A 26521-nucleotide genomic window follows, 5' to 3' on the forward strand; every position below is an offset into this window, starting at 1 on the left:
CACAAGAACATGTTAAAAACCATATTTTCATTCTGTGAGGTTTTTGTTCTCTAAAACACGTCATGCAGAAGGTTGGAGGTCAGAATCTTCTGTCGTCGGTGTCCTGCGCCTGTGTTGGAACGACCTCTACTCAACGATGTAACGACTCCTCTTCCTCTCTGTTCTGGTCCACAGTTCTGACTCCGAGGGTCACTTCGACACCCCGCAAGCGGCAACTCCAGTCCACGCACCTCCGACCGGGCCGGGAGAGCTGGAGAAGGACGGCGGGGACGCAGGCGGAGCAGGTGAGGCCGAAGACGTGCCGCACCTGCGTCAGTCTGATCAAAAGCTGCACGGATCTAAGGAGATGTCTCCTCACGGGCAAAGCATGTGACCAATATCTCTCACAGCCCTTCTTTTCTTCTTCTTCAAAACATGGTTGCCATGGAAACAAGAATCCATTGACATCGCACAAACTGCACACGCCGTCTTCTAACCTGTGTGTTACAAACGTTTACTTTTCTTTTGTGGCGATGCATGTGAACATTTCCTGACTTCCTGTTTATGAATGCCTGTCAGTTAAAGATGGTCTCACACCGAAGATGACTTTTGCATTCCCGTCGGCTGCTCCGTTTGGACTCAGGATGCGCTCGCCGCCTTTTTGAAGCTCTCACACACACACACACGTGCGTGTGTGAGTGTGGGAATGACCTTTACTCTGGAATTCAACAGGTTCAACAAAAGCTGCGGGCTCCTGCCCTGCTTTGTGCTGCAGGCTGCTGAAGGTCGCCGTGACTGAACACAGCACGGCGGCTTCCTTTCAACGGAGGTCTTTGGGGAAATCCACAATGGAGGGTTTCTTATCACCAACACTGCCTTGAATATTTATGACCAGTTTATTTTTCATGTTTGCTGTCGGAAAAGAAGCTGCAAGAAAATGCCAGAAAAAGCATAAATGAGTTGTGCACAAACACGTTTGGGTGTTGGTTTAAATTGAAACCCACTTGACGTGGCGAAGAGAAGCGGCGTGGCTGCACGCATGCACGTCTGTTGCCGGTCTCTTGGCAACTGAGAGTCTGACAGGTGCACTGAAATATGCAGAAAAATCCTTCATGGAGCTAAAAACCGCATCAACGCATAACATCTGCAGACACTGCACAAGATAAATCATGACTGCCTTTGTTGGAGTTGCTCAGATGGTCGTAACCGTGGAAACAGCAGACCATAGAGCTGTTGCCTTGGGGACACAACCAATCAGAGGTCTCGCTTGACCGAGTCCAGATCTGATTGGAGAAATCTTCACTTGTTGCCTTTGGGTTTATTGTGGTTTCTCCTGTTTGTCCTGCAGATGTGGAGCCGGAGCAGAACCTGATAGTGGCTGCTCCCCTCGGGGACCAGGACCTCCTGAGCGGCCTTAACATGGGTCAGGAGGAGCCCACAGCCCCCTTTGGAGACACACTTCAGATTAGCCTCCAGAACCTTGAGGAGGCAAAAGAACATCACCACCCAGAAGGCTCAGACTCTTTGCCAAACGTGTCTTCTCTGTATAAAGTGACGTCCCAAGACACAGACTTCATTGCAGATCCAGGACCAGCTCCAACTACAAGTCCTGCTCTCCTCCTAGATCAACTCCCAGCACAAAGCAGTGGACATCCAGACCTGACTCCTCCAGATTCCACAGCAGAACCAGAGCTGAAGCACAATGGCCTTTCCGAGCATGCTCCAAAGACCAAAGCAAGTAAATCCAAACCTCCATCTCTGAAGACCAGGACCTCCCTCAGTGCTCAAACAGACGAGGAACAGGAACTTCCTGTTCCCAGGGCTACGTATAACTTTGATCCGAGCCAAGTCGATGATGGCTTCAACCCCTTCATCAGTGGCGGATCCAAAATCCAGAACTCCCCCCCACCATGTGGCCCAAGCTCTCCCCTCAGGCTGGAGCCTCTCGGCAGCGAGCTGCCGGATTGTGAGGACATCTCAATGACGTCAGCAGAGCCAGAAATGATGGATCCATCCTCAGCAGGGAAGCCGGTGTTGCTGGAGTTTGGACTGGATGAGGGGACTGCCAGTAAGCCCCCCCCAAAGAAGTTAGGAGGGAGGAAGACGATCAGCAAACTCGCAACAAGGAAGCCGAGACCAAAAGGGTCAGGCGCTTCGTCCAAACCGCCGCCAGAACCTTCAGAGACGGAGACGAGTTCTCAACCAGTGTTAGAGTCCGCACCAGAACAGCTGCCCTCATCGGAAACAGAACCAGCACCAACAGACCCTTCTGGACCTCTGAACTTGGATGATGTTCCCATCCCTAAATCTGGGACATACAACTTTGATCCCAGCCAGTGGGAAGACCCGAACTTCAACCCGTTTGGCAGCAGCAGCAAGATGAGCGGTTCTCCGCTTCTCTCCAAAGGCTCCTACAGCTTTGACCCGGACAATTTCAATGACTCCGTGGACCCGTTCGGACCTTCCAGGACCCTGAACTCGGAGGATTCATCCTGTAGCGGTTCAGACGGAGGCAAACCGAAAGCCAGGCAGGCCTCTGGGGACAAAAAAGGAAGACAAATTCCCAAGAAAAACAAAGACAGGACAATCACGTAAGTTCTATTCCATGGATGGAGGCCTGGCCTTCCTCCAACCACCACACATGGGGTGGAGGTGGTTGGATCAGGTTTAGCCTTTCTCCATCTGTCTGCATCTTAAGCTCTCTCTAATGCTGACACTCCCTTTGCCTCTTGGCTCTCCTCGTTTGTTCTTGCCCCACCTTCCTCATCCTCCATCGTCCTCCATCTTCCTCTGGGTGTCTGTTTCGCTGCCTCTCACTTGTGCTTTTGTTCCTCCGCCTCTCCCTGCTTCAGGACATCCGAACAAGTCAAGTTTCTCTGTTTTCTGTTGTAAGTACTCTCGCTTTTGAAGCTCTTTCGCACACGCTTGCTTTTTGTGGGTTTGCAATGCTCGCCGTGCAGCAACTGGCTTGCTTTTGCCAGCAAAGCCCCTCCCAAAAAACGCCATGTTATGGTTTCGGCTGCACAGGCTCCATTCATGACTCCACAGAGTTTTATTTACCATTTCCCCACACATCCAGGAACATGATGAAAGGAAGAAGGGAAATGTGTTTTCAGCTTTTTGATTGGACTCATTTTTGTTTGTTTTTGCAGGAATTCGTGTAAAGTGCAGAAGCATGAAGACACTCCGTCCCTGGTGCTGGACGTCTGCAATCAGGTAGTTTGTGTGTCTGACTGAGTAATGCTGCAGCTCACTGCGGTGTGGATTATTCAGCAGCTGTCCCACCCTGTGACCTCAGCACGCACACCCACACACAGTGCATTCGTAGCCCTGCAGTACAGGTCTGGCATGTGGGCAGAACTGTGACTCTGCAGTCAGCGATCAGTCCTGTCCCAGGTTATTACCTTTCATGTGCTGTAGAAAGACCTCCACACACCATTCCAAACACTACACGTCCTTTCCTCGTCTATAACTGCAGTCTGTAGTTTATTTAAAGGATAACGCCAAACGAGTCGTCCATTGTCAGGGATCAATGGACGACGCAGCGGCGTGAACCATCCTCTGCTTCACTCATTGTCCTTTCTGATAATGGACACCTGGTAGGGTATTATCCCCCTTATACCACGGTCACTTATGAAAGAAATGCATAGGAAATGAATTAAAAGTACTTTAATTTAGTCATTTTTAACGTTTAAATTGATTTTTTTAACAAGAACCAGACTTCTTGATAGGTGGTGTGATGTGTTGTCATGGTAACTGCTACTGAGCCTGCACCGACCTCGCTCTGCTGCAGCCGGTATCTGAGGACCATTGACTGTATGTTCCTAATTGCCTTAGGCTCCAACCAAATAAGGTCGACTTTGTTTTTTGTTTTTTTGGTGATACAGACGCCGCCATGTTGGAACCAGACGTTGTCAGTAAGCCGGGTTTGGTCTGAATCGGTCTGAGTCAATAATTCTATGGCAATTATTCCCACTAATCGGAAGGCATCTTGTTGCACCAACCACTTTAAGTGGGCTACACATAATCTGTGTAATGTTTTTTAATGTTAGAGGTGGGGGCCAAAAGGCTCCACCTACTTTTATTGAGGCATCTGATTGGTCAGTTTATAACTTGGATAACCTGAACTATTGAGTATTTGTTGTTTATTTCTCTTGAGAAGTCTATGGGAATTTGGCACTTCCTGTTTGGAACACGGGGGGGGTCACTTAGTCCAGCTCTCATCATTGACTGTATAACATATCTGGACGGATCGCGGGTGGCGTCATCCATAGAAAATGGCTCTTTCGGTTCCAACCAAATGAAGTCAATTCAGCCGCCTTTTTTCCCGCGATATGTCCATCGCCCCTTTGATTGGTCCGTCTACATTTCTATGGCAACCAGTCTCTCCAATTAGGAGTGAGCCCGTTGAAAGCGGGCTCGGGAGAATCAGTCAATAAAACGCTTTGAAGGTTTGACGCGAGGCCTACTTTTATTGAGGCCTCTGATTAGTCCGTTTGTTTATTGAATTTCTTGCATTACATGGGCTGCACTCTGGCGCTCTTGCCTCACAGCAAGAAGGCCCTGGTTCAAGTCCCGGACCGGGGACCAGAAACAGAAAGAACACCAGTGAGGGAACTTTCTGTGTGGACTTTGCATGTTCTCCTTGTGCACGTGTGGGTTTTCTCCAGGTAAACAGGCAAAAACATGCTTCATAGGTTAATTGGTCACTCAAAATTGTCCATAGGTGTGAAAGTGAGTGTGCGTGGGTGTTTTATTGTGGCCCTGCGACAGACTGGCGACCTGTCCAGGATGTCCCCTGCCTTCGCACTCGAGTGGCCAGCATAGGCTCCAGCAGCCCTGAAAGGGACAAAACGGGTTTAGGAGACGAAGGAATCCATCAGAAACATTAAGGAAAAAAATTGGATTAGTAAGAACATGTTAGTAAAAGGAAGTAGAGCAAGACTGGTTATTCTGAAGAACATTTCTAAATAAAAGTCTTTGGGAATTCAGATTTTTTACCTATTAGGAACACAAGGGGGGAGGGGTCCAATTCTCATTTACTCTGAGTAGTTCTCAATAGGTCAATAGGACTCGTCGCCTGCGAGGAAAATGGTTAATATGCTAAAGGTTGTGATCCAAAACATCATTTCAGAGGGAGAGTTCACCTCTTAGCGCTTGCTTTTGTCCAGATGATGAAGAAAAAGTTTGTTTCAAAGGAACAAAGCCCACAAGTCAATTCCTAGATCGCTTTGATCGAAGAAATATCCACCATGAGCTCTGATCATAAAATGTTGATCAACTAACAAACTATTTCTGTCATTAATTCATAATGAATCAGAATTGCGTATTCACTAGTACCGTGGCACGGTTGTATTCATTTCCTGCTGCTGAAATCTTTATCATAGCTGTAAAAAGTGCCACATCTCTCTGTTGACACCAGGAGGACCAGGAAGTGGTGCTTCAGACTCCAGAAATCACGCAGCGAGTTCATCACGCCACCGACGAGGAAAAGCTGGCGTCCACCTGCATGATCGGAGCGCCGGCAGAGAGTCGGAAGGAGACGGAAGAAACCAAAGTGAAGGATGCACCGATGGTAAAACGACCATCCGATGACACGCCTGCTCGGGATGGTACGTCCCTTCACCGAAGATTCCTCTGGGAATAAAAATGATCAATAAATGACAGGTTCGATAGAAAAAAAGATTGAAGATTTATCCACTGAACATAGAAAAGGAAATGTGGGGAAAACGCAGTCAGATTAAAAAAACAAGACAATTATAACAATTTAAAGGTAATCTGTAAATTATCTTCAAAAATCAGAACTTTTATCAGCAAGATGGTGGGGGGGGAGGGGTAAAAGTCAATCCGTTTACTTTCATCACTGAGCTACTCAAACATCTGCTCACAGGTTTGGAATTCAAGGTGGAAGAGCACCTGGAAGAGAAGCACACCTTCAGCTTGAAAGAGGATATAGTAAGTGTTGAGAAGTAACCAGATGAATATTTCAGCAGGACCAGAACTTTCTGCCCCTCCTGGCTGTCGTCAGACAGAGAAACTCTCATGACCGGTCCTGCTTTGAGCCACACAACAGTCTCCCCCTTGTCCTCCGCAGAGCAAGGCATCCGTGAACCAAACGGGCAAAAAGCACAGCGTTGAGTTCCTGGACGCGGCGCCGCGGCCGCTGGACGAGGTCCACCTGGGCGAGATGGACAAGGCGGCGGTGCTCACCTTGATCAGAGAGGAGGCACGACGCTCACGCAGACATGGAGTCATGAAGCGTTTCTACCTTAAAATGTGGGATCGGCTGCTGTCAAATGATCCCTCTGTTCTTTTCAACATAGATCATCACAAAGGAGATGGAGGTCAATGAGTGGAAGAAAAAGTACGAGGAGAGCAGAGCGGAGGTGATGGAAATGAGGTACGGCTTCTTATTTCCAGAAAAAAAAACTCTATTTAAAAAAAAAAAAACTAATCGAATTCTGGGCTGTTCTCTGTTTTGACAGGAAAATAGTTGCAGCTTATGAGAAGACGGTTGCTCAGATGATCGGTGAGTCACTGCTGCCCCCTAGTGTTGGGTTTTTGACAGGCCCCCTCCCATCATCCTCTAAACTATCTTCAAAGCATTCCCAGTGGTCTTTTAATTATGATTGTGCAGTGTTTAGCCAAAATTTAAAAAAAAAAAACTTCGTCGTCTAGGGCATAGTTTCTGCAGAACGGCAGGCGTTTAGGGTATTTGTGTTGAGCAAACCTTTCCCCACTTCCCATTATCCATTTGTTTACACACTCTCCCACTAGCTCACAGCCCCTCATACCCCAAACCTTAGCGGTGCAACAAAAATGGCAGCAATATGAGATCTATCCAGCTGTACAGTTTAGATCCAGATTCCAGCTCAGAAAACAAAGACGTTCATGGATCTATTTGTCTGACAGTGGATGCATCAGAATGGAGCGGAGCGGGGAGCTTCTGACTAAGAATTTTCGTCAGCTCCTGAGTTACAACAATAAAGAAATGCTGACAAATGTAGTTTAAGTCTTAATTTTCTTTATAAATGTCCTCCTTCATGATGAAAATGCTGCAAAAATATGTTGAAAACACCATTTTCATCTGAGTGGGACTTCAAACAAAGGATTTAACCCCTTAATGCCTGCATTTACTTCCAATTTCATTCAAAAAAATATATTTTTGCCATTCAGAAACCAGCTAAATTAATTGGAGTCCTAGATTAAATAGTACGTTACGAAAGTTGTTTGTCAGCTGCATTTCATGACTGTAGCTGCAAGTCCTAATGTTGCTTTAAAGACCCACTTCTGATGAAAATTGTGCTCTTCATCTTCTTGTGTCCTTTTTCTGATGATGGAGGACAAATTAAGCTTTAAATTACATTTCTGAGTATTCTTTTATTCAAATCGTTGCGAGTTAGGAGCAGACACAACTAAGAGGCTTATTTCTAATGAACTCCTGACGCTCTGAAGAAACTATGACCTAAAAATTTACAGTTGTTTTTTTTTTTGTTTTTTTTTTTAAATAGACTAAAAACAGAATAATTAAAATTAAAATGCCACTGGGATTGCTGTGACAATAGAACAAAAGATGATCAGGGTGGGACTTTTAGTTTTATGTCATGTTGAAAGTTCAGTTGTTAAGGATATTAAAGGCCTTTTACGTCAAATAACTGGAAAAACGTTTGAATGTCTAAACTTATGTCAGATATTTTCCTGGATTTTTGGGGATATTTCTTTTTTTTGTCCAGTCCCTTTAAAAATCACATCCCATTTTTGTGTTTGCCGCCAGCTTTAAGCTCCATGATTCATTTTTCAGAGGACGAGCAGCAGCAGAAGAGCCTCTCGTGCACAAGGTCGGTCAGACAGTTGACGATGGAGCGCGACCAGGCGGTGGCCGACCTCAGCTCGGTGGAGCGCTCCTTCGCCGACCTCTTCCGGAGGTACGAGAACATGAAAGAAGTCTTAGAAGGCTATAAGAAGGTGAGTATCAGCCTCGCGGGACACTGTGCAGCCGGATGCGGTCGGCCCGACCCTCAGGTGTTCTTTCTACCCGTTTCTCCAGAATGAGGAGGTGCTGAAAAAGTGTGCACAGGACTACCTGATGCGCGTCAGGCAGGAGGAGCAGCGATACCAAACCCTTAAAATTCACGCCGAGGAGAAATTTGATAAGTACGCGTCTCTTTTTCCAGAGACTTTTGTAAACTTTGGCCGAATCCGATTCATCATTTTTTCCCCTCGGACAGAGCAATCGAGGAGATGGCCCAGATACGCACCAAGGCCAACGCTGAGAGTGTCGCACTCAGTGCAAGTCTCAGAAAGGAGCAAATGAAGGTGGAGTCACTCGAAAAAGCTGTCCTTCAAAAGGTAATCAAATAGAAAACCGTTCAGAATTTTAAAGATCTGCTGTTTTATTCTAAGGGAAAGATAAATGTAGTTAATACCAGTTTAGAAACCATAGTAGTAACATTTATTTTAAACAGGTTAATTAATTAAATCGATGCGTCATTCATTAAATACATTGATTGCATGCTTTAAATACATTTAGTCATTTCACTATTAAAGGTTTATGGTCCACCTAGCACCTGATTGGTTACTTTCTCCATTAAGGGAAAGAAAATCAATTCCAGAGAAACACCCTGATCGTGTCTTAAGGATCAGAAAGCGGTGAAAATGTAATATTTATGTCAGAAACTTCTAAAATTATTCCAATAACTTCAAATAATCTCTCTAACGTTATTCTACTAACTGGGGCTCAGAGGATTCTGTTTCCACATAGTTTACAAGCTCAAAATGTCTGACAAGGTTGCTAGAAAGCTCCTAAAGATCACTGTAGCCGTCACATCCAGAGACTTCAGGCCAGAGCAATAGAAAAGACTGGATTTGAGTTAGCCCCGCCCACTGACTTTAATGGGTTTAATAGATAAAACACCAGACCATCATATGATTACATGTATTTTTTAAATGACATGAATTTGGTATTTTCATTTATTTGACATCTTTGGTCTTTCATGGTCAGCAGAGCAGTCAAATAACCACTAGAGGGCGATGTTTAGGTTACTATAGTTCAGGGGTCTGCAACCTTCATCCCCTAAAGATCCAATCGGGTCGACTTTTCACCGACTACAACCCAGTAGGAGCAACAGAGTCTCGCTTAACCCTGACAAAAAATAAGACACTGATTAGTATTTATGTTATTGTTACTTTCATGATAAATATAAAGGAACTGTTGTTTTTGGGCATAAATAAAACATAGACATAAAGAAAAAAGGGACTTTTCTTCTAAATGTGAAATAGTTCATAACTTTTGAAAGGTCTACATGTCTTCCTTTCAAAATAAGACATCCTGTACAATAAAGGATCAAAGTGTGATGCCAACAGTGACAAAAAAATGTAAAAAGTACAGTTTATTTATTTTTCTTGTTGCATCTCAGACAAAAAGATTTTATTTTTCTTCAACCAAAGAGCTACAATGGAGGGGTAATAGAGGTACAACTGAGGGTTAATAGAGCTACATTGCAGTGGCAAAAGAGCTACAATTCAGAGGTAATAGAGCTACAACGGAGGGGTATAAAAGTTACAATGGAGGGGTAAAAGACCTACATGGATGGTTAATAGAGCTACATTGGGGGGGTAATAGAGCTACAATGGAGGGGTAATAGAGCTACAATGGAGGGGTATAAAAGTTACAATGGAGGGGTATAAAAGTTACAATGGAGGGGTAAAAGACCTACATGGATGGTTAATAGAGCTACATTGGGGGGGTAATAGAGCTACAATGGAGGGGTAATAGAGCTACAATGGAGGGGTACAAGGGCTACATACAGCTCCAGTGCATCAGGTTGCAGACCCCTGATTTGGTTCAAATCTATTTGAATTAAAATAAAATATTTTTCTCACCACCTTTTTTTTGTGTTTCTCTCAGAACCAAGAGATCGAGGAGCTCAGTAAAATCTGCGACGAACTCATCGCCAAGATGGGAACAGATTAAGAAATCTTTAATCAGTCGCTTTGGTCACTGATTAAGGAAAAAACGACGCATCGTTCCTTCAAAGCACAGCAGCAGCAGCATCAAGAGAACTTGATCAGTTTGAAAGAGAACTGTGTGACTTTATGTTCATCTTTATTTTTTCAGCTTCTCTGTAAAATCTCCCTTGGGATTATAAAATCGATTTTACTGTTTTGGTTTGAGTTTAAGATCCCACGTCTGTAGTAACCACAGCCAGCAGGAAATGCATCAGTGAAATGCCGCACAAAAGACAAATATTTATACAGAGTGCCTAAACTAAATGAAGAGGAATTTGCTTCTTGGTTATTCTATAAAGTCTGTTTTCATTTTAATTAATCAGGTGGGGTTTTTTTCTTAAATATTGATTTAGTCCATTTTACAGGAGAACTGGTAAAATTGCAGGAATAAAGTCCAGACTATGAAAAGTGTAACCCTTAAGTCACAAACGTGAAAACAGCCGTTTACAATGACTTGTATCAGAATATTTGGAGAATATGAAGCAGTGAAATATTTGTTTTTTTATAATGCAGTGATATAAAACCATGTGCCAATATTTCTTTTTCAATGAACCAGATTCAGAAGTTGCATATTATAATGTAAATATTGGTGGATTTTATTTCGTTTTGCTTTGAACTTTGGGACCCGGGCCGTGTTGCTGGATGAAGTGCCACACGTAGTGAATTTTGGTTTGCAGTTTTACGGCTTTACCTGTGCTGGTATTCCTGCGTTTTTATGAAGCGTTATGGTGATATAATGACATTTCCTTTACTTATATCGATGTTTTCTGGTCTGAACTTGAAGGAGCACATGTTTGCATTATTTTTGTATGAAAATCCTAATTCAGCACAATCAGATGCCAAATGTCAGAACTGGTTTTATTGTGACATCTCGTCCTGTTGGCGTGACGTTGGCTTGAAAATTCCCTCTACAGCAGATATTCATTCTATTGCAGTACATTTATGCTCTATATTTTATATGAGACATACGTTAGGAGGTGCCGTGCAAATATTTTCCAAACTAAGAAGTAAACTTGGATGTTATTTTGTGTATGTCTAAATAAATGGTTACAACGGATTCGGTTTCAACATGTGTGTTACTCAAACCTCACATAAACACCCTCAAGCGACCAGTTTTGTCTTTACGATTGATTAACTAAATAACAATTGTTCTATAACATCCTGTAACTTTTAACTGTCCTTCCAGCAGATTCTGAAGCAGAGAAAAGCGGCGCAAACACCACTAGATTTAAGGCCGTGTCACACAGCCATGATGTATATTTGCCGCATTTATGAAATTTTGGTCTTTTGTGATCCACGTGTGACATACGTCATTCATAAGTGTTTCTTTGTTCAAAGATTTACGCGTATTTTACGTAGTTTATATGCAATTATTACAGAAATCTTAAGCAACTGTGTGAGATCCGTGCTCAAAGGTGTGGCTTTCCACGTATGTCTACCAGACTTTTCATGCAAGTACCACAGTTATTCATTTCAAATTACGTAACTGACGCAGGAATCGCTAATGAATTGCATATAAACAGCGCAATAATCGCGCGGGGTTCATGTTTTACGATGATTTATGTGTTCTTTGGTGGTTTACTCGTACTTCCAACGTGGTTTTAACGTGGTTCATTCGTGATACATTTGTGAAAATTTAACCTAGAATCACGCATGACCAATGCGTGATTCTAGGTTATGCGAAATCTAGGTGCATGCGAAAAATATATGTAGTGGCTGTGTGACACGACCTTATGTCTAAAACTTCAACCCAAGTTTCGTTAACCTTTGATCTCGGGAAGAGGCCGCCATCTTGAATTCAAAAAAACAAATTTGGAACCAGCTACAAAAATTACAAAATCAAACTCCTTCCCAGGGATTTGATTTATCGCCTACTGACTCCTCGAGCATCATTGGGAAGATGTTTGGGGGGAAAAATATTGGTTTTAAAGTTTGTAGATTTTAAACAGCGTTAGCGTGGCGAGCCCGCATATGTGGGTTTCCCGTATTTCCCAATATTTTTTTCCAGAATATTCAGAAAATTTAAAACGAATCGTTGGATCAAGCTGAATGAAGCGATGTGACATATGACATAAACATAATAGGAACCTCAGTTGCTAAGGAAATCTAAAATTGTACTTTGGCCAATTCTTCTAAAAACTACATAGACCTGTTTGTCACCCCCAGGTATTTAAAATATGAAATGGTTGCTATGGAGATAAAATCAATAGCTGCAATTTGGAAACTGTTTTTTTAATGAATTTACCACATACAGCACTGACCAGGACCAGGACCTTGCAACTGCGCTCATGGCTTTAATTGCATTTAAATTGCTATTAATCAGATAATATTTAAAGTCGGTTGTTTCTGTTATGTTTCTTTGTTCTTCCCATCATAGTAGCTTTTTTTCTGGAATGGTTCTGGACTCAAATATGAGACAGAACGCACAAAATAAATGAAAGAAGATGGCTGTGGTCATTTCTGTTTACAAAAACTCCATATATGTGTCCAGACTGAAAGTCTGTAAGGAACACAAAGCGGCTGTCCTTTAGATACAAAACGATCACATCATTTCTTTATATTTGGACCCAAAGCTGCTAGACTTCCTTGAGGTTTTTCCTAAATATTTGGAGTTGCACTGATCCTGGCTCTGTGAAGGCCGGTTTTTATCCGAAGAGCTTCTGCTTTAGCACAGCAGCTGCCAGTCCACGGCAAGTTTCTGCTTGTTACAGCAGCTAACAGACAATGATCAGAAAAAATGCAAAATGATCCCACATTTTCATGCAGACCATGTGCAGAAGGACATGAAAAAACAGTGTTATGGAGCCTTTTTACTGTGATGGGACTCCTTTATAATGCGTTCTCATTGTTGACCATGTTTAATTAATGGGATTTGTAACTTAGAAAAAGGAAAATGATTTTATTTGGTAATTTTATTTTCACAATACTCAAAGATGGGGGGGGTTTGAATTCCAGGATTACTTTTATTCTTGAGTTTTTGAATCATTAAGGGGTTAAGTTTCCTTCACGGTTTGTTATTTTTGTGTTTCTGTGAACTGCATGCTACAAAACTGCAGAATCACAAAATAACATTGTTTTTTCTTAAACAGAGTCTAAGGATCTGTCCTCTCTGAAGAAAGTGATGCAGTTTTATTTGTTCAATTCAGTTCAATAAAATCTTATTTATAGAGCCCAGAGTCACAACAATAGTCGTCTCAGTGGGCTTCATACCAGTCATTGTATAATAAACAATTTTGTCACTCCTTCATTGGCTGCAGGGTTGGATGGTGTCATCATCTGTCCACGGCTGTTTTACCGGATCAGTCAGACAAGATAAAGTGACATTATCTATGACGTTTTTAGGATCGATTGATCCACGTCCAAAATCCTAATTAACATCTTTCTACACAAAAAGGAGCAAATAAACTAAAACAATCAGGGAGAGATCATATAAATTTGCTTGCTATTGACAAACCTACTATTTAATGGATTCAATGTGTAATATATTGTATGTATTAGTACTAATATGTCTCTGATTAACAGTAATTATAATTTGCATGTTTACATACGTATATGTATGGATATGTATACATATAGTATATGAGTGTGTCTTTTTATATCCTCTTTTACTTTATAATTTTCCTTTTTTTTAATCAATTCATGTCTAATTATTCTTAATACGTTGTATACATATATAGATATAGATAGATAGATAGATAGATAGATAGATAGATAGATAGATAGATAGATAGATAGATAGATAGATAGAACATTTTCCTTTTGTTTGTCTTCTTTTGTTGTTAAATGATTGAAATAAATTAGTTTCAATCAAATGTCCCGATCAGATGTTAAATCAGCTGATTCTCAGTTTTGTGAGCACGAGGCTGCAGGGATGTCCCATTCGCCAATCACCACTCCTGTGTTTTGTAACCAAGGGGCGGGGCCAGGATGCTGAGGCGGCTTTTCATTGGCTGTTCCGTGTGCCGGGGAATGGGCGGGGTGCGCGTGGCCAGCTGTGAGGGGGAGCCCCCCGGAGCCCCCCTGGAGCCCGCTGAAGTACTTAAGGACAAAGAGCTGCAGCGTCCCGCTCCATCCTGCTCGTCTGTTCGGAGGGTTCGATTCCCGGGTGGAAGAGCGCCGACTTCGTCTCTGTCACAGTGAGTTTTCAGCTTTTTTGTGACGGTCACACCGACAAGTGGATGCGCACGCGCACGTTAAGCTTTAAAACTTAGATGCTTTCTGATGAGTTTACCTTCCGTTAAAAGAGCGGGGCTGATGCTGCGGTCCACTACACCTGAACCGGGCTGGACCAAAGTGGACTGAAGTGGACTGAAGCTCAGAAAAACCTGAATGAATCCTAAGAGCTTAGACCTACAGATGTTTTAAAACATCTGTTCACTCAGTTTGGACACTCAACTCTTTTTTTCTTCCAATAAAAATAAAACTTTCATTGCAAAACTTGTTCGTTGCAAGTTTTGCAAAAATATTTGGTTAAAAAAATCCCCCTGACCAGGAATGCATTTGTCTTCTGTAGAGACATTTCTAAACCTGAATATGTCTCAACCTGCATCCTACTGAATGAACTGCTCTTGGTGTCCTCAAAGGACATTTAGGAATTTTCAGTGTGATGGAGGGGGTTCTGGGAATTGTAGTTTTGATGGATTTAAAATTATAATAATAATAATAATATATATACATTTTATCTCTGGTGGTCTTATGAATTAAAACATATGTCAAAATATGAACATCAGTGATGAAAAATTGGGTAATTAACTTGTTTATAATATAATATAATGTTCATCATTATCAGCAGCCCTCGGAGTACAATCTCTACCTCCACTGACAGTGTTCCCTTATAAATCCAAGTGTATGCATTGGATTGTGGGTTGCAGGTTGTGCTGTTCTTGTTTTATAAAATGCATTAGAAAGTTATGTTGGCCATTGTGTTTCCAGCCAACAGGTTGTCTCTGTGAGTTGAATAAATGATCGTAGCGATGAAGGGACCACAGGATGTCCTGGGAAGCTGAGTCTCCCTCAAACTCCCAGTGAGGCTTCACACAGCCTGACGGTTTATTGACCTTGTTCTCGGGGCTGTTTATTCAAGCCTCTGCAGTCTGCCGGACTGTCAGGATGACGTCAGCTTCCCCCTCATTCCACACTGCCAGGAGGATGAGGAGGTCTCCATACTTTGGCTGATGCTCCTTTCCTCCCACAGGACTTTTGTTTTCTCTGCTGACACGTCGTGGTAGGCTGGGATTACAGTTCAGAGAGTTCAGTTCAGCCTGAAGGCACTGACAGCACATGACTGACATGTATGCAGGAGCTCACATTTGCTCTTCATTAGTGTCAGAGAACGCCAGACATCTGCTAACCTCCACTTTTGGCTCAATATCGACCGTTTATCCGTTTCTCTTCTATTAGAAGTCTAACCTGTTCCGTGTTTTGTCAGTATGCTGAACTTCTGAAGTTCTGCTGCGAGTTTTTCACAGAGCAGTTCAGAGGTCATGACATCCAACCCAACTTTACCAGGCGCTACCCACCCCTCCCCTCACTGGTCCTAGCTGCACCTGACAAAGTCAAGGGGGGAAAAACCTTTTTGTTTTTCAAAATGGCGGCTTTCTGTTAGTTTTATCTCCATAGCAACATTTAGAATTTTTGGTCTCCTGACGGTGACAAACAAGTCTATGTAGTTTTTGGAAGAATCAGCAAAAGTAAACTTTGTAATTTCCTTGGCAACAGAGGTTGTTTTTATTTTTGCTAACCACGCCCACATTCCTAATATGTTCGTGTTTCTGAGTTTGTGGCTGGCGTGATATGATTTACTCAAAGGTGCAGAATTGCAAAAACGATCTGGTCCTTCAGTCCAGGATTCTGCTGCGGGCTCGGAGGGCTGACATCATCGTCTGTTTGTCTCCTTGTAGTTCATCAGTCCCCACTGTTCTGCATCATGTCGGGGCCCCTGGGTACCTGCTGCCTCCTGTCCGGCCTTCTGTGCATCCTGGTGCTTCGCGGTGCTCGGTCGAACTCCGCCCCCCCTGTAATCCAGCTGCGTCTTGCTGGAGAGAAGAGGAAGCATTACGAGGGTCGGGTGGAGGTTCTCTACAATGGAGAGTGGGGCACGGTGTGTGATGACGACTTCTCCCTCTACGCTGCGCATGTGGTGTGCAGAGAGCTGGGCTACATGGATGCCCAGGCCTGGTATCCCTCAGCCAAGTACGGAAAAGGCGAAGGTAAGACTAATCTGGTTTTGGTTTTTTATTTGCACTTCTTTCATGGTTTTAACGTGGTTCATTTGTGATACATCTGTGAAAATTTCACATAAAGACCACAACTTTTCTCACTTTTTCCACATATGTTCACGTATGAAGATTTTCATCTATGCCCAAAATGTACGTAGTGACTGTTTGACACGGCCTTTAAGTTCACGTCACTGAATGAAAAACTCAATTCCTAACCATCTACTACAGACTCTTCCTTTGTTTCCTTGAGTTTCATGGAAATCCTTGAACGAGTCGCAGATTTCCCCTCCGTCTGATGGACAATTCCCTCAAAGAGTGTTTTTCTCATCAGGCGTAGCTAAAACACCCCGGTGGGTTCAGGGGAGGGAAACCTTACACTGAATGACTCGCACACATGGAATCTCTCCTCCTCCTCCTCCTTCTTCTTCTTCTTTTTTTTGCTGTGTTTACCGTCCTGTATGGGTTTCTCCGGGGCTGTAAGAACATTGGTGAGATGCTCCAGTGACGGTTGATGCATATGAGCTGCTAGAGGTGATTCAGTTAGTGTGCATCCCTCAAGTTCTCCACAAACAGCTCATCACATCAAATGTGAAGAAATTACACTTTTAATCTGATTGTAGATCTCAGTATCAAAGATCAGGGAACACAAAGAGCAGTAAATGGGGGCGGATGTCGGTGTTGTTTCCATCTTAGGTCTTTGCTCCAACCATGTCACACAGCCACTATGGACATCTTTCGCATATTGCACGGATTAAAATTGGTCAGACGTGAATGAACGGGGAAAAGCGAGAAAAGTCGTGGGCTTTATGTAAAATTTTCACAGATGTTTCATGAAGAAACAATGTTAAAACCACAGAAGAATTACGAAACCACAAGAATAACATGTGAATCAACGTAGAACATGAACTGTGCATGATTATTGTGCTGTTTATATGCAATTCATTATTGATTCATGCGTCAATTACGTCATTTGAATGGGATTTGTGCACCGCATACGCAACATAAAAGTTATACATCGGTGGTACATGTGTAAAAAGTTCATTAGACATTGCATAAGATTTACGTAATGGTTGCGTGTAAACTAGGCTAAATTACAAAAAGACTGCGTAATTCTCAACGGACAAAAACAGCTCAAAAAAAATTCATTGAAAGACCCGTCAGCCGAAACCCTCGACGGACATCTTGACACATCGAAGACTGACAAACGCAAAAAACACTTGTGAATTACGTTTATGGATCACCAAAGACCGAAATTTCATATGTGGAAAATGCTCAAGATGTACGTAGCGACTGTGTGACACGGCCTTCATGAAAGTAGAGATTGGTGGAAAGGATGGGTGAGGAGAGCATAAAGGAAGAAGGAGTAGATAAAGGAAGAAAATGGTTGGTAGAGAGGATAGAATAAAGATTGACCCTCTGTGTTTTTGGTGTTTCAATCATGTTCTCGTGGCATTTTTCTCATGATCAAATCAAATCAAACCGTCCCCCAGAACCTCTAATCCCATTCACGCCTCCCACCCCGTTAAATGATGGGGGTAAACATTCGGGAAAGAGGCTGAGCTCGGATGGAAAATATGTATACAGAAAAAAATGAAGATCTATACTGTATTGGTTATTTCAAATCGTTGTCAATCAGGAGCAGAAGAAAAAAATTCAGTCTGAAAAAAGCTTGTAGATGTGACTAAGCCACAAACGTCCGCTCCGTTCTGATGCATCCACTTGTAGACAACTACATCCACGAACGCCTTTGTTTTCCTCGTCTGACTCAAACGGTAATGTTAGGTTTGGGGTGTGAGGGGCTGTAAGCTAGCGAGGGAAGAGAGTAAACAGAAGGATGATGGGAAGCAGGGGCGGGCTTCTTCTGTGCCATAACTTCTAGGTAGGCGAATTTCTATGTCCTCGAAAACTACAGTTGTTTTTTTTTTATTTTGGCTAAAAAACAGCGTAATCATTGTTTAGAGACTACTGGGAATGCTTTGAAATTAGATCAAAAGACGATCAGAGTGGACATTAAAAGCTCTTTTTAGGTGATTGGAGATGGTCATGAGGTGTTACGGGGGAATTCCTGCTCCTAAACTTCAGCAGACAGCTTTAATTTGGTTAGTCGGAACAGAACAGACTCTGTAATCCGGGCAGGAGAATCGTTGGGAAAAGAAGCTCTGATAGGAACCTGTTATTTGTGTGTTCTTTTTCCATTAGACAAGACTTGTGGCTGTAAAACAACCACAACTGGGTTGTCCTTTTCCAGCTCTAGGATTTATGTGGTGATGAAAGAAACAAGGCAGTGTTGTTCATCCAGCAGAAGCAGCTGCGGAGCAACTGCAAGGACATCCCTTTGGAGCTTTTTCCAGCAAGGATACTGAGAAGCTGCCATCAAATGTCAATCAACATATTAATTGTATTATTGTTTATTGTTGAGCCAAGCTTAGAAAGTTTAAGAACACATTTTCTGTCCTGTTAGTTTTTTGCAGACTCATGCAAAGTAGCATTAAAGTGACGGTGTCTCGTTAAGCCCCCCATAAAACCTTTAAAAGCTCGTTATAACACCACCCTGGATTTGATAAGATAAATGAGCTTTAAGAAACGTTTTGGTGTGCTGTTTTATCACCGGAAAACAGGGTTCCTAAAGACTGATAATCAAGAGACAGGCTACGTGACCGTCTAACATGCAGTCACTCTGTTGGAATGATCGCCATGTTCCTGGGAAGCTTGTTGAGACTGCCAGAATGATGAGCTGCTCCTTGGAGATTTCCATGGCGACGGCTGATTCAGACCTGCCTGCTGGAGAGTCTATGACCCGCTTCAGCCGTGACATTAGCCACACTTTGTCTGAAAGTTATGTTAGAGAGAAAACACATGATGTCCACGTGAGTAGCTTTTCCATCTCGGGGGGCTCCACTGGAAACAGATGTCAGTGAGATGTGACTACACAGTCTAGGTGGATGTTTATAGAAAACTCTATGAAAAAACTTGGGCTTGAGAGAATCCATGTGAAAGTCTGAAGTCATACAAATTTAGAAACTAAGAATAAATCCAACCCTAGCATTTCCTACGGGGTGTTCCTGTGTGTGGGAATTTAAAACTGGCACGTGGAAAAAAAAAAACTGTCTGGCTGTTAGCGGCAAACTATCATCACCCAACACACTGTTATCCAAACTCATTTGATAATAACGCTCTGTTTCTTTGGACCCAAGTGACCTTCATTGGACAGAAGCCAAACAGAAGGAGAGACACAGGTCAGGTTTCAAACCATCAAGCTGGATCAAGGACTCTCAGTCTGAGCACCTCAGCCAGCTGAGCTCATAGACCTAAACATGGTAGACCAATCATCTCTGATAAGACCCCGCCCACCTCACTGACATTCCAAAAAGGATTGGGCCACCCACCTGCCAATCAAAAAACAACACCTTAACGATATAATTACGTTTTCATGATTAAAAAGTTGCCACGTTTCCATCACATATATATGCGCAAAATTGAGATTCTAGAAATATCGAATAAACACAATTTGGCAATTACACCGTTTCCATTGAATCATAAATGCGTATAAACACAACTCACGCGATGAGTCATTCAAAAACAATACTTTGATTGACAGCAGATGCATTCAAATTTCTGCCACGGCACTAGCACTCATCATCTATCAAAGGAGACGTCGGCGTCTTCTTCAGGCCGTGGAGCGGCGAGCTCCTTACATGTGGGAGGGGCTACGGATGAAGCCATTTTGGGAAATGGTGGTTTTACAGAGGAGCTGCGGATCCAACAATTCCACATGACGCTGTGTGATCCGCTGTGCAATGACCAAGGCAGCAAGTTCATACCAAGAAGAGCAACGTCATCAGCTTGTCGGTCATGTGACTCATTTAACTCGAAAAAAAGTGTTTCCATTACAGTGTGGGAAATATGCTAATTTTGATACGCCTAAAAAACCACCACCTCCAAGTGCAAAAATGCTTCTTTTTTTTTTTTGATAAAGAGTTTTTCCGAAATTGTTGTGTTTCCATTAAGTGAATTTATTATCGCAAATCCAATTTACGCAATTTCATAGTCAATGGAAACAGCTTGTGTTTCCTCGTTTATCATGGGAGCTGGGCTCTAAAAGTAACCTCGGTTTGCAAAGAACGACCACAGATGTTTTAAGGCTGTAACATCCCGCTACCACACACTGATTGACAGCCAATCATGACACGGAACACAATGCACCGTAAAAAAAAAAAAACATGCAAAATTGCACCAAAAAAAAGGTGAACCCCAATTTAGCGAGGGGACACTGTAAATTATAATTGATCAAATATTCCTCTAATACAGTTATGATGAAAAGACGATAGATATTAGACATTAAAATTTTCGGTTCAGTCGTCCGGTCAGTATCATTTTATCATATTTAAAATAGACCATCAACAAGAACACATTTTTTTTAACCTCCCCTTAGATTGAATATAAAAATAGTGAAGCTAACGAGTTCTGAAGCTTATGAATGTGGGTTTTTACTCTCATGTAACGTCATTAAACTGCAATGTTTCTCTAACATGGACTTTGACGTGAGCCTTCAGCTCACCTCAGTCAATGGTCTTTCATTGGGTAACGAGGTGCCGTCGGAGTTATAGGCTGTGACTTTTGTCAGTTTATGTTTGCATGATTGCTCAAAGCTCCAGGATAGATGTCTAATAAGGCACACCCATCAGACGGGGGGGTGGGGGTGGGGGGGTGGGGGGGGTGAACGAGACGCACATTCACAGGTGAAAAGGCAGCTCTTGTACGGCCAACTTGTGGTTTTTCAGCACGATTGTGTCAAAGACATTACATAAGAGATCTCCTGTGAGGATTATAGTCTAGACTGGATTTTTGCTGATATTTGTTTGATTCTTATCATTCTCTGTTTTCAAGTTTGCCCCTTTTCAATCCCACCCGGTTTAGGCTGTCATTCCTCCACAGCTGTCTTGATTTGTGTTAATGACCCTCAGTGTACATAAGCTTGGTTGTGTCTGAATTCCTTCCCTACTCACTATACAGTGCACTACATACTGCGTTCGCCGTTCTGTAGAGCTGTCCGAATCTACAATTCCAAAATCCAGTGCCCTAGAAATTTCCCAGAAGTCTCTGCGAAAAACCAGTGTGCATCGATGCTCACTAGATCAGTGATAGTAGACCACAATGCATTGCGTCGGAACAATTTTTGCCAAAAAAATATATTTAAATGTAATTTTTAAATAAATCCTCAATGTTTTTATATTCCGAAGACAGAAGGACTCATAAATAATCCTCCCAAATCATATTAATTACATTTTAGCTTCGTAAAAATCGATGACGTCATGTCTGCTGTTTAAAAAAAAAAAAAGTAGTGACCATGGTGTCTGAATTGCTTTTAAAATTAAGGGCACTACATAGTGCTGCACTAAATAGTCCCATTTTAAGAGTCTTTAGCTGGATTTGAACTCTAGACCTTCCAGTCACAAGGCAGACACTCTAGCACAAGGCCACTTAAGGGTTTGGGTGGAAATTCGGACACAGCCGTTGTGTCTGAATTCCCACCATACTTAGCCCATTGGGGCGTTTGTCATCTTTTCTAGGTTTCCTAATGTACAATTCCAAAATACAGTAGCTGGAATTTTCCCAGAAGTCTCTGCAATAAACTAGTGGTCATCATGATCATTAGATTGGCAAACATAGACCACAATGCACTGCATTTGAACGATTTTTCGTTTCAAAAAATGTATTTAAACTTATATTTGATAATTCAAGTTTTCATCTTCAAAACACTTATTTTTTGTAAAATGTTTCGATCTGTTAGGTTTTTACTTTGGAAAATAAGTGACGTCAAACAGTAGTAAGCATGTGTCCGAGTCCACTAGATAGTCCCGCACAATATAGTCTTCTAGGGGTCACAGAGTAGTTATCACCTAAGGAGGTAAGATAATGCATTAAACAGATAAAGAGTTAACTGAATAGTTGCTGGTTAGATTTAAACCAAACTTGATGGTTTTATTCCTTTAAAATGTATCCCGAGTGCTGTGAAGAAAAAGGATTAAAAGAAAATATATTGGACTTCTTGTAAATGTGGTAATATATGTGATTTTATTTCTTCATTTCAGGTCGCATCTGGTTAGACAATGTTCACTGCTCAGGCTCAGAAAAAAGTCTGGCTCAGTGCGAGTCCAACGGCTTCGGCGTGTCGGACTGCAAACACTCAGAAGACGTCGGGGTGGTGTGCTCCACGAAACGCATTCCAGGGTTCAAGTTCATCCGGAACCAGATCCACAACGACCAGGTAGGTTCTGATGAGCGAGAACTTTCCCATTCGTGAAGATTCAGGGTTAAGACGGTTGGATCGTGCATTTTTGAGTGTTTGGGCAGCTTTGGACTGACCTGCCTTAGGTGAACCCCACCTTTGCCTCATGGTAGCTGGGTAGGCTCCAGCATCGCTGTGACCCTGAAATAAGCAGCTTGGATGGATGGATGCTTAGGAAGGATACACTTCAAACCAAACAGATGTTCTGAGTACTAAAAAGGAGCAAAGGTATGAAAGATCCTATCACAGAGGAGCTCTTAAAGTTGAGTTTCCTTTCAAATCTTTCCCACTCTCCCTGTGGAACTTGGGTTGGATATTTGAAAATGCCATAGAAAACACAGCCTGTAAAAAACACCTGAAGGGTTTGCTTGGAAGAACAACGTGTAGCTGGACTATGTAAAGCTGCGGTTCAAACAGAAAGGCACAAAAACTACACTATAGGTTTAGAAATTACATTTATATGAATAATTACAGCAAGATTTGCTTAACTGTATTCCATTTAAAATACCAACAGACAAAATCTGAACTGAAATGATTTAAAAAAAGGATAAATTGCATTCAAGACTCAAGCAAACTCCTACATTTTGAGTGTCCGGACCAGACCTTGGCTCTGTAAGCGGGGAGATTACGGAGATGATTCATGGAGCTGGAATAACGTCTGCCTGAAAACAAAAACAAAAAACTCCCTCTTTTACCACACGGGCAGACAACGAGGGTTTGTGAACGTGACTGTCGGAGAATGGATCCAAGTCCTTTTCATTCTCATTTTTTTTCTATTATTAGGTAAATCAAAAACAACTCAAAATACTTCTACTGTCAGCTGCCTGCCATCTGAAAAAGGCCAAGTTCTAAGGAGGGCATTAAAACTTCATAAATTGCGAGTGGTCTGTCACGTATTTTTGGGTTTCCAAGGTGTTGGTTCAGTCCCCCCGCCCTGAAAATATTTCCCCGGTCTGGTCGAAGCCTCTGAAGTGGCGGGGCAGAGGGGAGGGGAGGGGAGGGTGGTAGCTTGCAGCTCTGTGACTGTTCCTCTGATGCGTTTTTGTTCACCGCATCAACTGACAGGCTGCGACCGGCCTGGAAGGCAAACGCTCGCCGCTGTGTGCAGCAGGTCGGTCTCGTGGCATCTTTGTTTTTCCCAAAGGCTTCTCATCCAACCTTTAGAGACCGACGCCACGAGTCCACTTTCTCTCTCAGCTGGTCGGTTACGTAACAACATGCATTCCTGAGGGACTGAGCTACTGTCAGAAGAACCTTGACCGTTTCTGATGCCCCCCTGAAAGCAAGTTGCGTAACTTTGATTTTTCCTTTTGCTAATCAAGCCAAAAAAAACCCATAAATAATTACATTTTAATTTTAAATAAATCCTTTTTTTCCCTTCAAATTAAAGAGTCTAACACATCTGCTAGAAGTTATAAGTTAGAATAATGTTCTTATCAAGCCAAAAGGATCCTCAGTCTTCCAGAAAGTTGTAACCGTTGCACATAGTGTCCGGCCTGCTTCCTCAGATGATCTACAAGAGCTTTTCTCTTCTGTGGTTGGAAACCAGAGTTTGCTAAAGCAAATTCCAGAGTTCTGCACATATTTAAGGAGGGAGAAGGTCTCCTGGGGTGGGGGAAACTTACTATAAATGTTAGTTCAGTCGTTGCATCATAGGTCGACTCACAACAAAATTCTACAGCTTTTTTTTTTTTCTTCCGTTGCACGTAGAGAGGTCAAAGGTTCTGCCACAGACTTGGGTTTCTCTCATTGAAAACAGGACTCGCCCTCAGCACGTGTGCCCGTAGTTCGTGTGAAGAACGGAGACAGAAGAAGGAAGAAAAAAAGTTGATTTATGTCTGGAGGCCGCGGCGTTCTTCCAGCAGCAGACTGCTGCAACATGTGTTCAGCAGCTGGATCCCACCATGTCCTCAGCTCTCCTCTGTGGACCAAATCACAGACTTTCAATCACGTTACGCCGCTACGTGTTAACAACACGCACTCTGACTGCCGATATTGGGCAACCAGTGTGTTTAAAAGGTTACGAGAAGTCTAATAATGAGATATAAATCACAGTGCCACACCAAACTGCAGTAAAATGTTTGTTAAAAATACATTTATAGGGCTGACCCTCTCTGCCAAAACTGTAAATCTTTTTGATTCTGTACTTTTGGAATTGTTTTACAAATTGCCATCCAAAAAGTTTTTTTTTATTCACATAACTACTTTTTAAAATTGAATAAATGTGGATTTTTTTTTATCATTAAAATGAGGGATTCTTACATGAATAAACTGAAAGCAGTTTTTATGTAGGAAATTAACAGAAATTACTTTATAAAAAATCATTATATGAAATTTATTAATTTAATCAGCTCTGCTTTATACAACAGGGCAGCGAATGTAATGGAAGTACTTCATCATTTTATCACATTTAGACATTTCTTTGCATTCTGTGGTGCATTTACGTCACATTTTGTCAGTTTTCATTGCAAATAAAAGCGTTATCTGTGATACTTTTTCATGCTAAATATAAATATCACCAATAAGACTAAAAGTTGATTTAGATTTGAACGTTTATGTTTAGGATTTAAAAAAACATTTAGATTTAACATTTGTGATTTACTTTAAATTTGATTCTTAGATTTTATATAAAAATGAATAATTTTGATTTATATTTAGCATCTATAATAAACTACTTTCCAATCACTCATGCTTTTATTTGTGATAAATATTGACAAAATGTCACGTAAATGCAGCACACATGAAAATAAATGTTTAAATGTAATGTATTTTTATGGGATGATGTTCGGGAAATGAATTTTTATTGTTTCATCAAAGCCCGTCCTGCTACCGGATCCCTGGGACACGGATGCGATCATGTCCTGTCTAAAATCATTTGTGGAGCTCTTTGCTCCTCTTTTTCTGCAGCACGCATGAATAGAAATTCCAGATGTGGGAACAGGGCGTCCTCAGTCCGTTTGGCAGCCGCGGGGGGAGCAGAAAGTGGGTGGGACAGATGTGAAAGTCGTTTTTTCTGCTCTCCGGCTCCTCATCCAAATCTCACAGCGGCGCGGTGGGCCGGCCTCACGTGTAAACGCACGTGAAGGAGTGGAAGGAGCGTCGAGAGCTGGAAGCCTCAGTCAGACACTGGCGAGACCACAACCTCATGTTCACACGTCCACGTTCTGACGGAGACCCAGCCTGGAAAACAGGCCGGCTTCCCGTCCGGAAATAGCTCCGTAATGACTGGAGTTTACTCCCGAGACAAGTTTTGTCCTTTAGTTAGAAAAAAACATTCTATTTTGACTTTGTTATGAATGAAGGCGTCACTGCAGGGAACAGACACATTCAGAAAACGGCCAACGCTCCAAAGCCTCAACAACAAAAACAAAGAATATTTTGGCTTTCATGCAGAGCCAAAGAAAAGTCTCATTCAGGGAGTCCCATGAGGCCTAAGCAGATAATGCTAATTTTCCTCGGGGAACGATAGAGTATGTCCAAACCACTGCACACTTCTAAATGAACTCTGTTCGGTATCCCCAGAAGACATTTAGGGCTTTTCAGTGGCACCAAATGTGGGGCTGTGGGAGTTGTAGTTTTTGGTGGATTTAGAAAAAGTTTGACTGGAGAACATATTTCTTCCATGTATTCAGGAGGATATAAAAAAAGATCCAATGAAGTGTTTTAGCCAGGAGAAAGCCACAGTTTGCCTTGAATACAATCCTCCTTCTAGCACATTTTCCACATGAGGAGGTAGGTAAACTGATAAAATCCCATTTCAGATGTTCTCTTTTGTTCTCAGATGGGAACAACAAGCTAACCTTAGGATCACATTTCGGAGTTTATTTGGCTTTTGGAACAGGAAAAGTCTGTTTCCTTTATGTCTGCAGTCTGAGAAAAGACGGCTGGTGTCTGCGGCCGGAGCTCAGCCAAACAGCATTATGCAGAGTTTATGTTCGGTGGTCCGGGTTCGTCAGGCCGGAAGGGGCCGTTCGGTGTCCTTCACCTCACACTTTACGACAGACAGTTTCCTTCCTCTCTGCCAAAT

The 26521-nt window shown here is 42.4% G+C and overlaps 2 protein-coding genes across 6 annotated transcripts in view; both read left to right on the forward strand.

Moving 5' to 3' along the window:
* Window positions 1–11044, forward strand: part of LOC101155922 (transforming acidic coiled-coil-containing protein 1-like) — a 29690-nt gene extending 18646 nt beyond the window's left edge. For 4 of the 5 annotated variants that reach the window (XM_023955264.1, XM_023955268.1, XM_023955267.1 and 1 more), the window contains 13 exons: window positions 175–284; window positions 1328–2570; window positions 2832–2867; window positions 3132–3195; window positions 5402–5591; window positions 5870–5934; window positions 6074–6205; window positions 6303–6379; window positions 6465–6508; window positions 7781–7944; window positions 8027–8133; window positions 8208–8328; window positions 9887–11044. In XM_023955264.1, the coding sequence (XP_023811032.1) occupies window positions 175–284; window positions 1328–2570; window positions 2832–2867; window positions 3132–3195; window positions 5402–5591; window positions 5870–5934; window positions 6074–6205; window positions 6303–6379; window positions 6465–6508; window positions 7781–7944; window positions 8027–8133; window positions 8208–8328; window positions 9887–9952 (2419 nt within the window). In that variant the 3' untranslated portion in view covers window positions 9953–11044. The remainder of the gene's footprint in view (window positions 1–174; window positions 285–1327; window positions 2571–2831; window positions 2868–3131; window positions 3196–5401; window positions 5592–5869; window positions 5935–6073; window positions 6206–6302; window positions 6380–6464; window positions 6509–7780; window positions 7945–8026; window positions 8134–8207; window positions 8329–9886) is intronic. The other variant, XM_023955265.1, reaches the window with a different exon arrangement.
* A 2953-nt stretch (window positions 11045–13997) lies between these two features.
* The window catches only part of LOC101169105 (lysyl oxidase homolog 2A), a 30805-nt gene continuing 18281 nt past the window's right edge, over window positions 13998–26521 (forward strand). Inside the window, exons 1-3 of the mRNA XM_004069189.4 lie at window positions 13998–14123; window positions 15888–16196; window positions 22298–22473. Of these exons, the coding sequence (XP_004069237.1) occupies window positions 15914–16196; window positions 22298–22473 (459 nt within the window). The 5' untranslated portion in view covers window positions 13998–14123; window positions 15888–15913. The remainder of the gene's footprint in view (window positions 14124–15887; window positions 16197–22297; window positions 22474–26521) is intronic.

This window comes from Oryzias latipes, chromosome 5 (assembly GCF_002234675.1).
Source record: "Oryzias latipes chromosome 5, ASM223467v1".
NCBI classification, from domain to species: Eukaryota; Metazoa; Chordata; class Actinopteri; order Beloniformes; family Adrianichthyidae; genus Oryzias; species Oryzias latipes.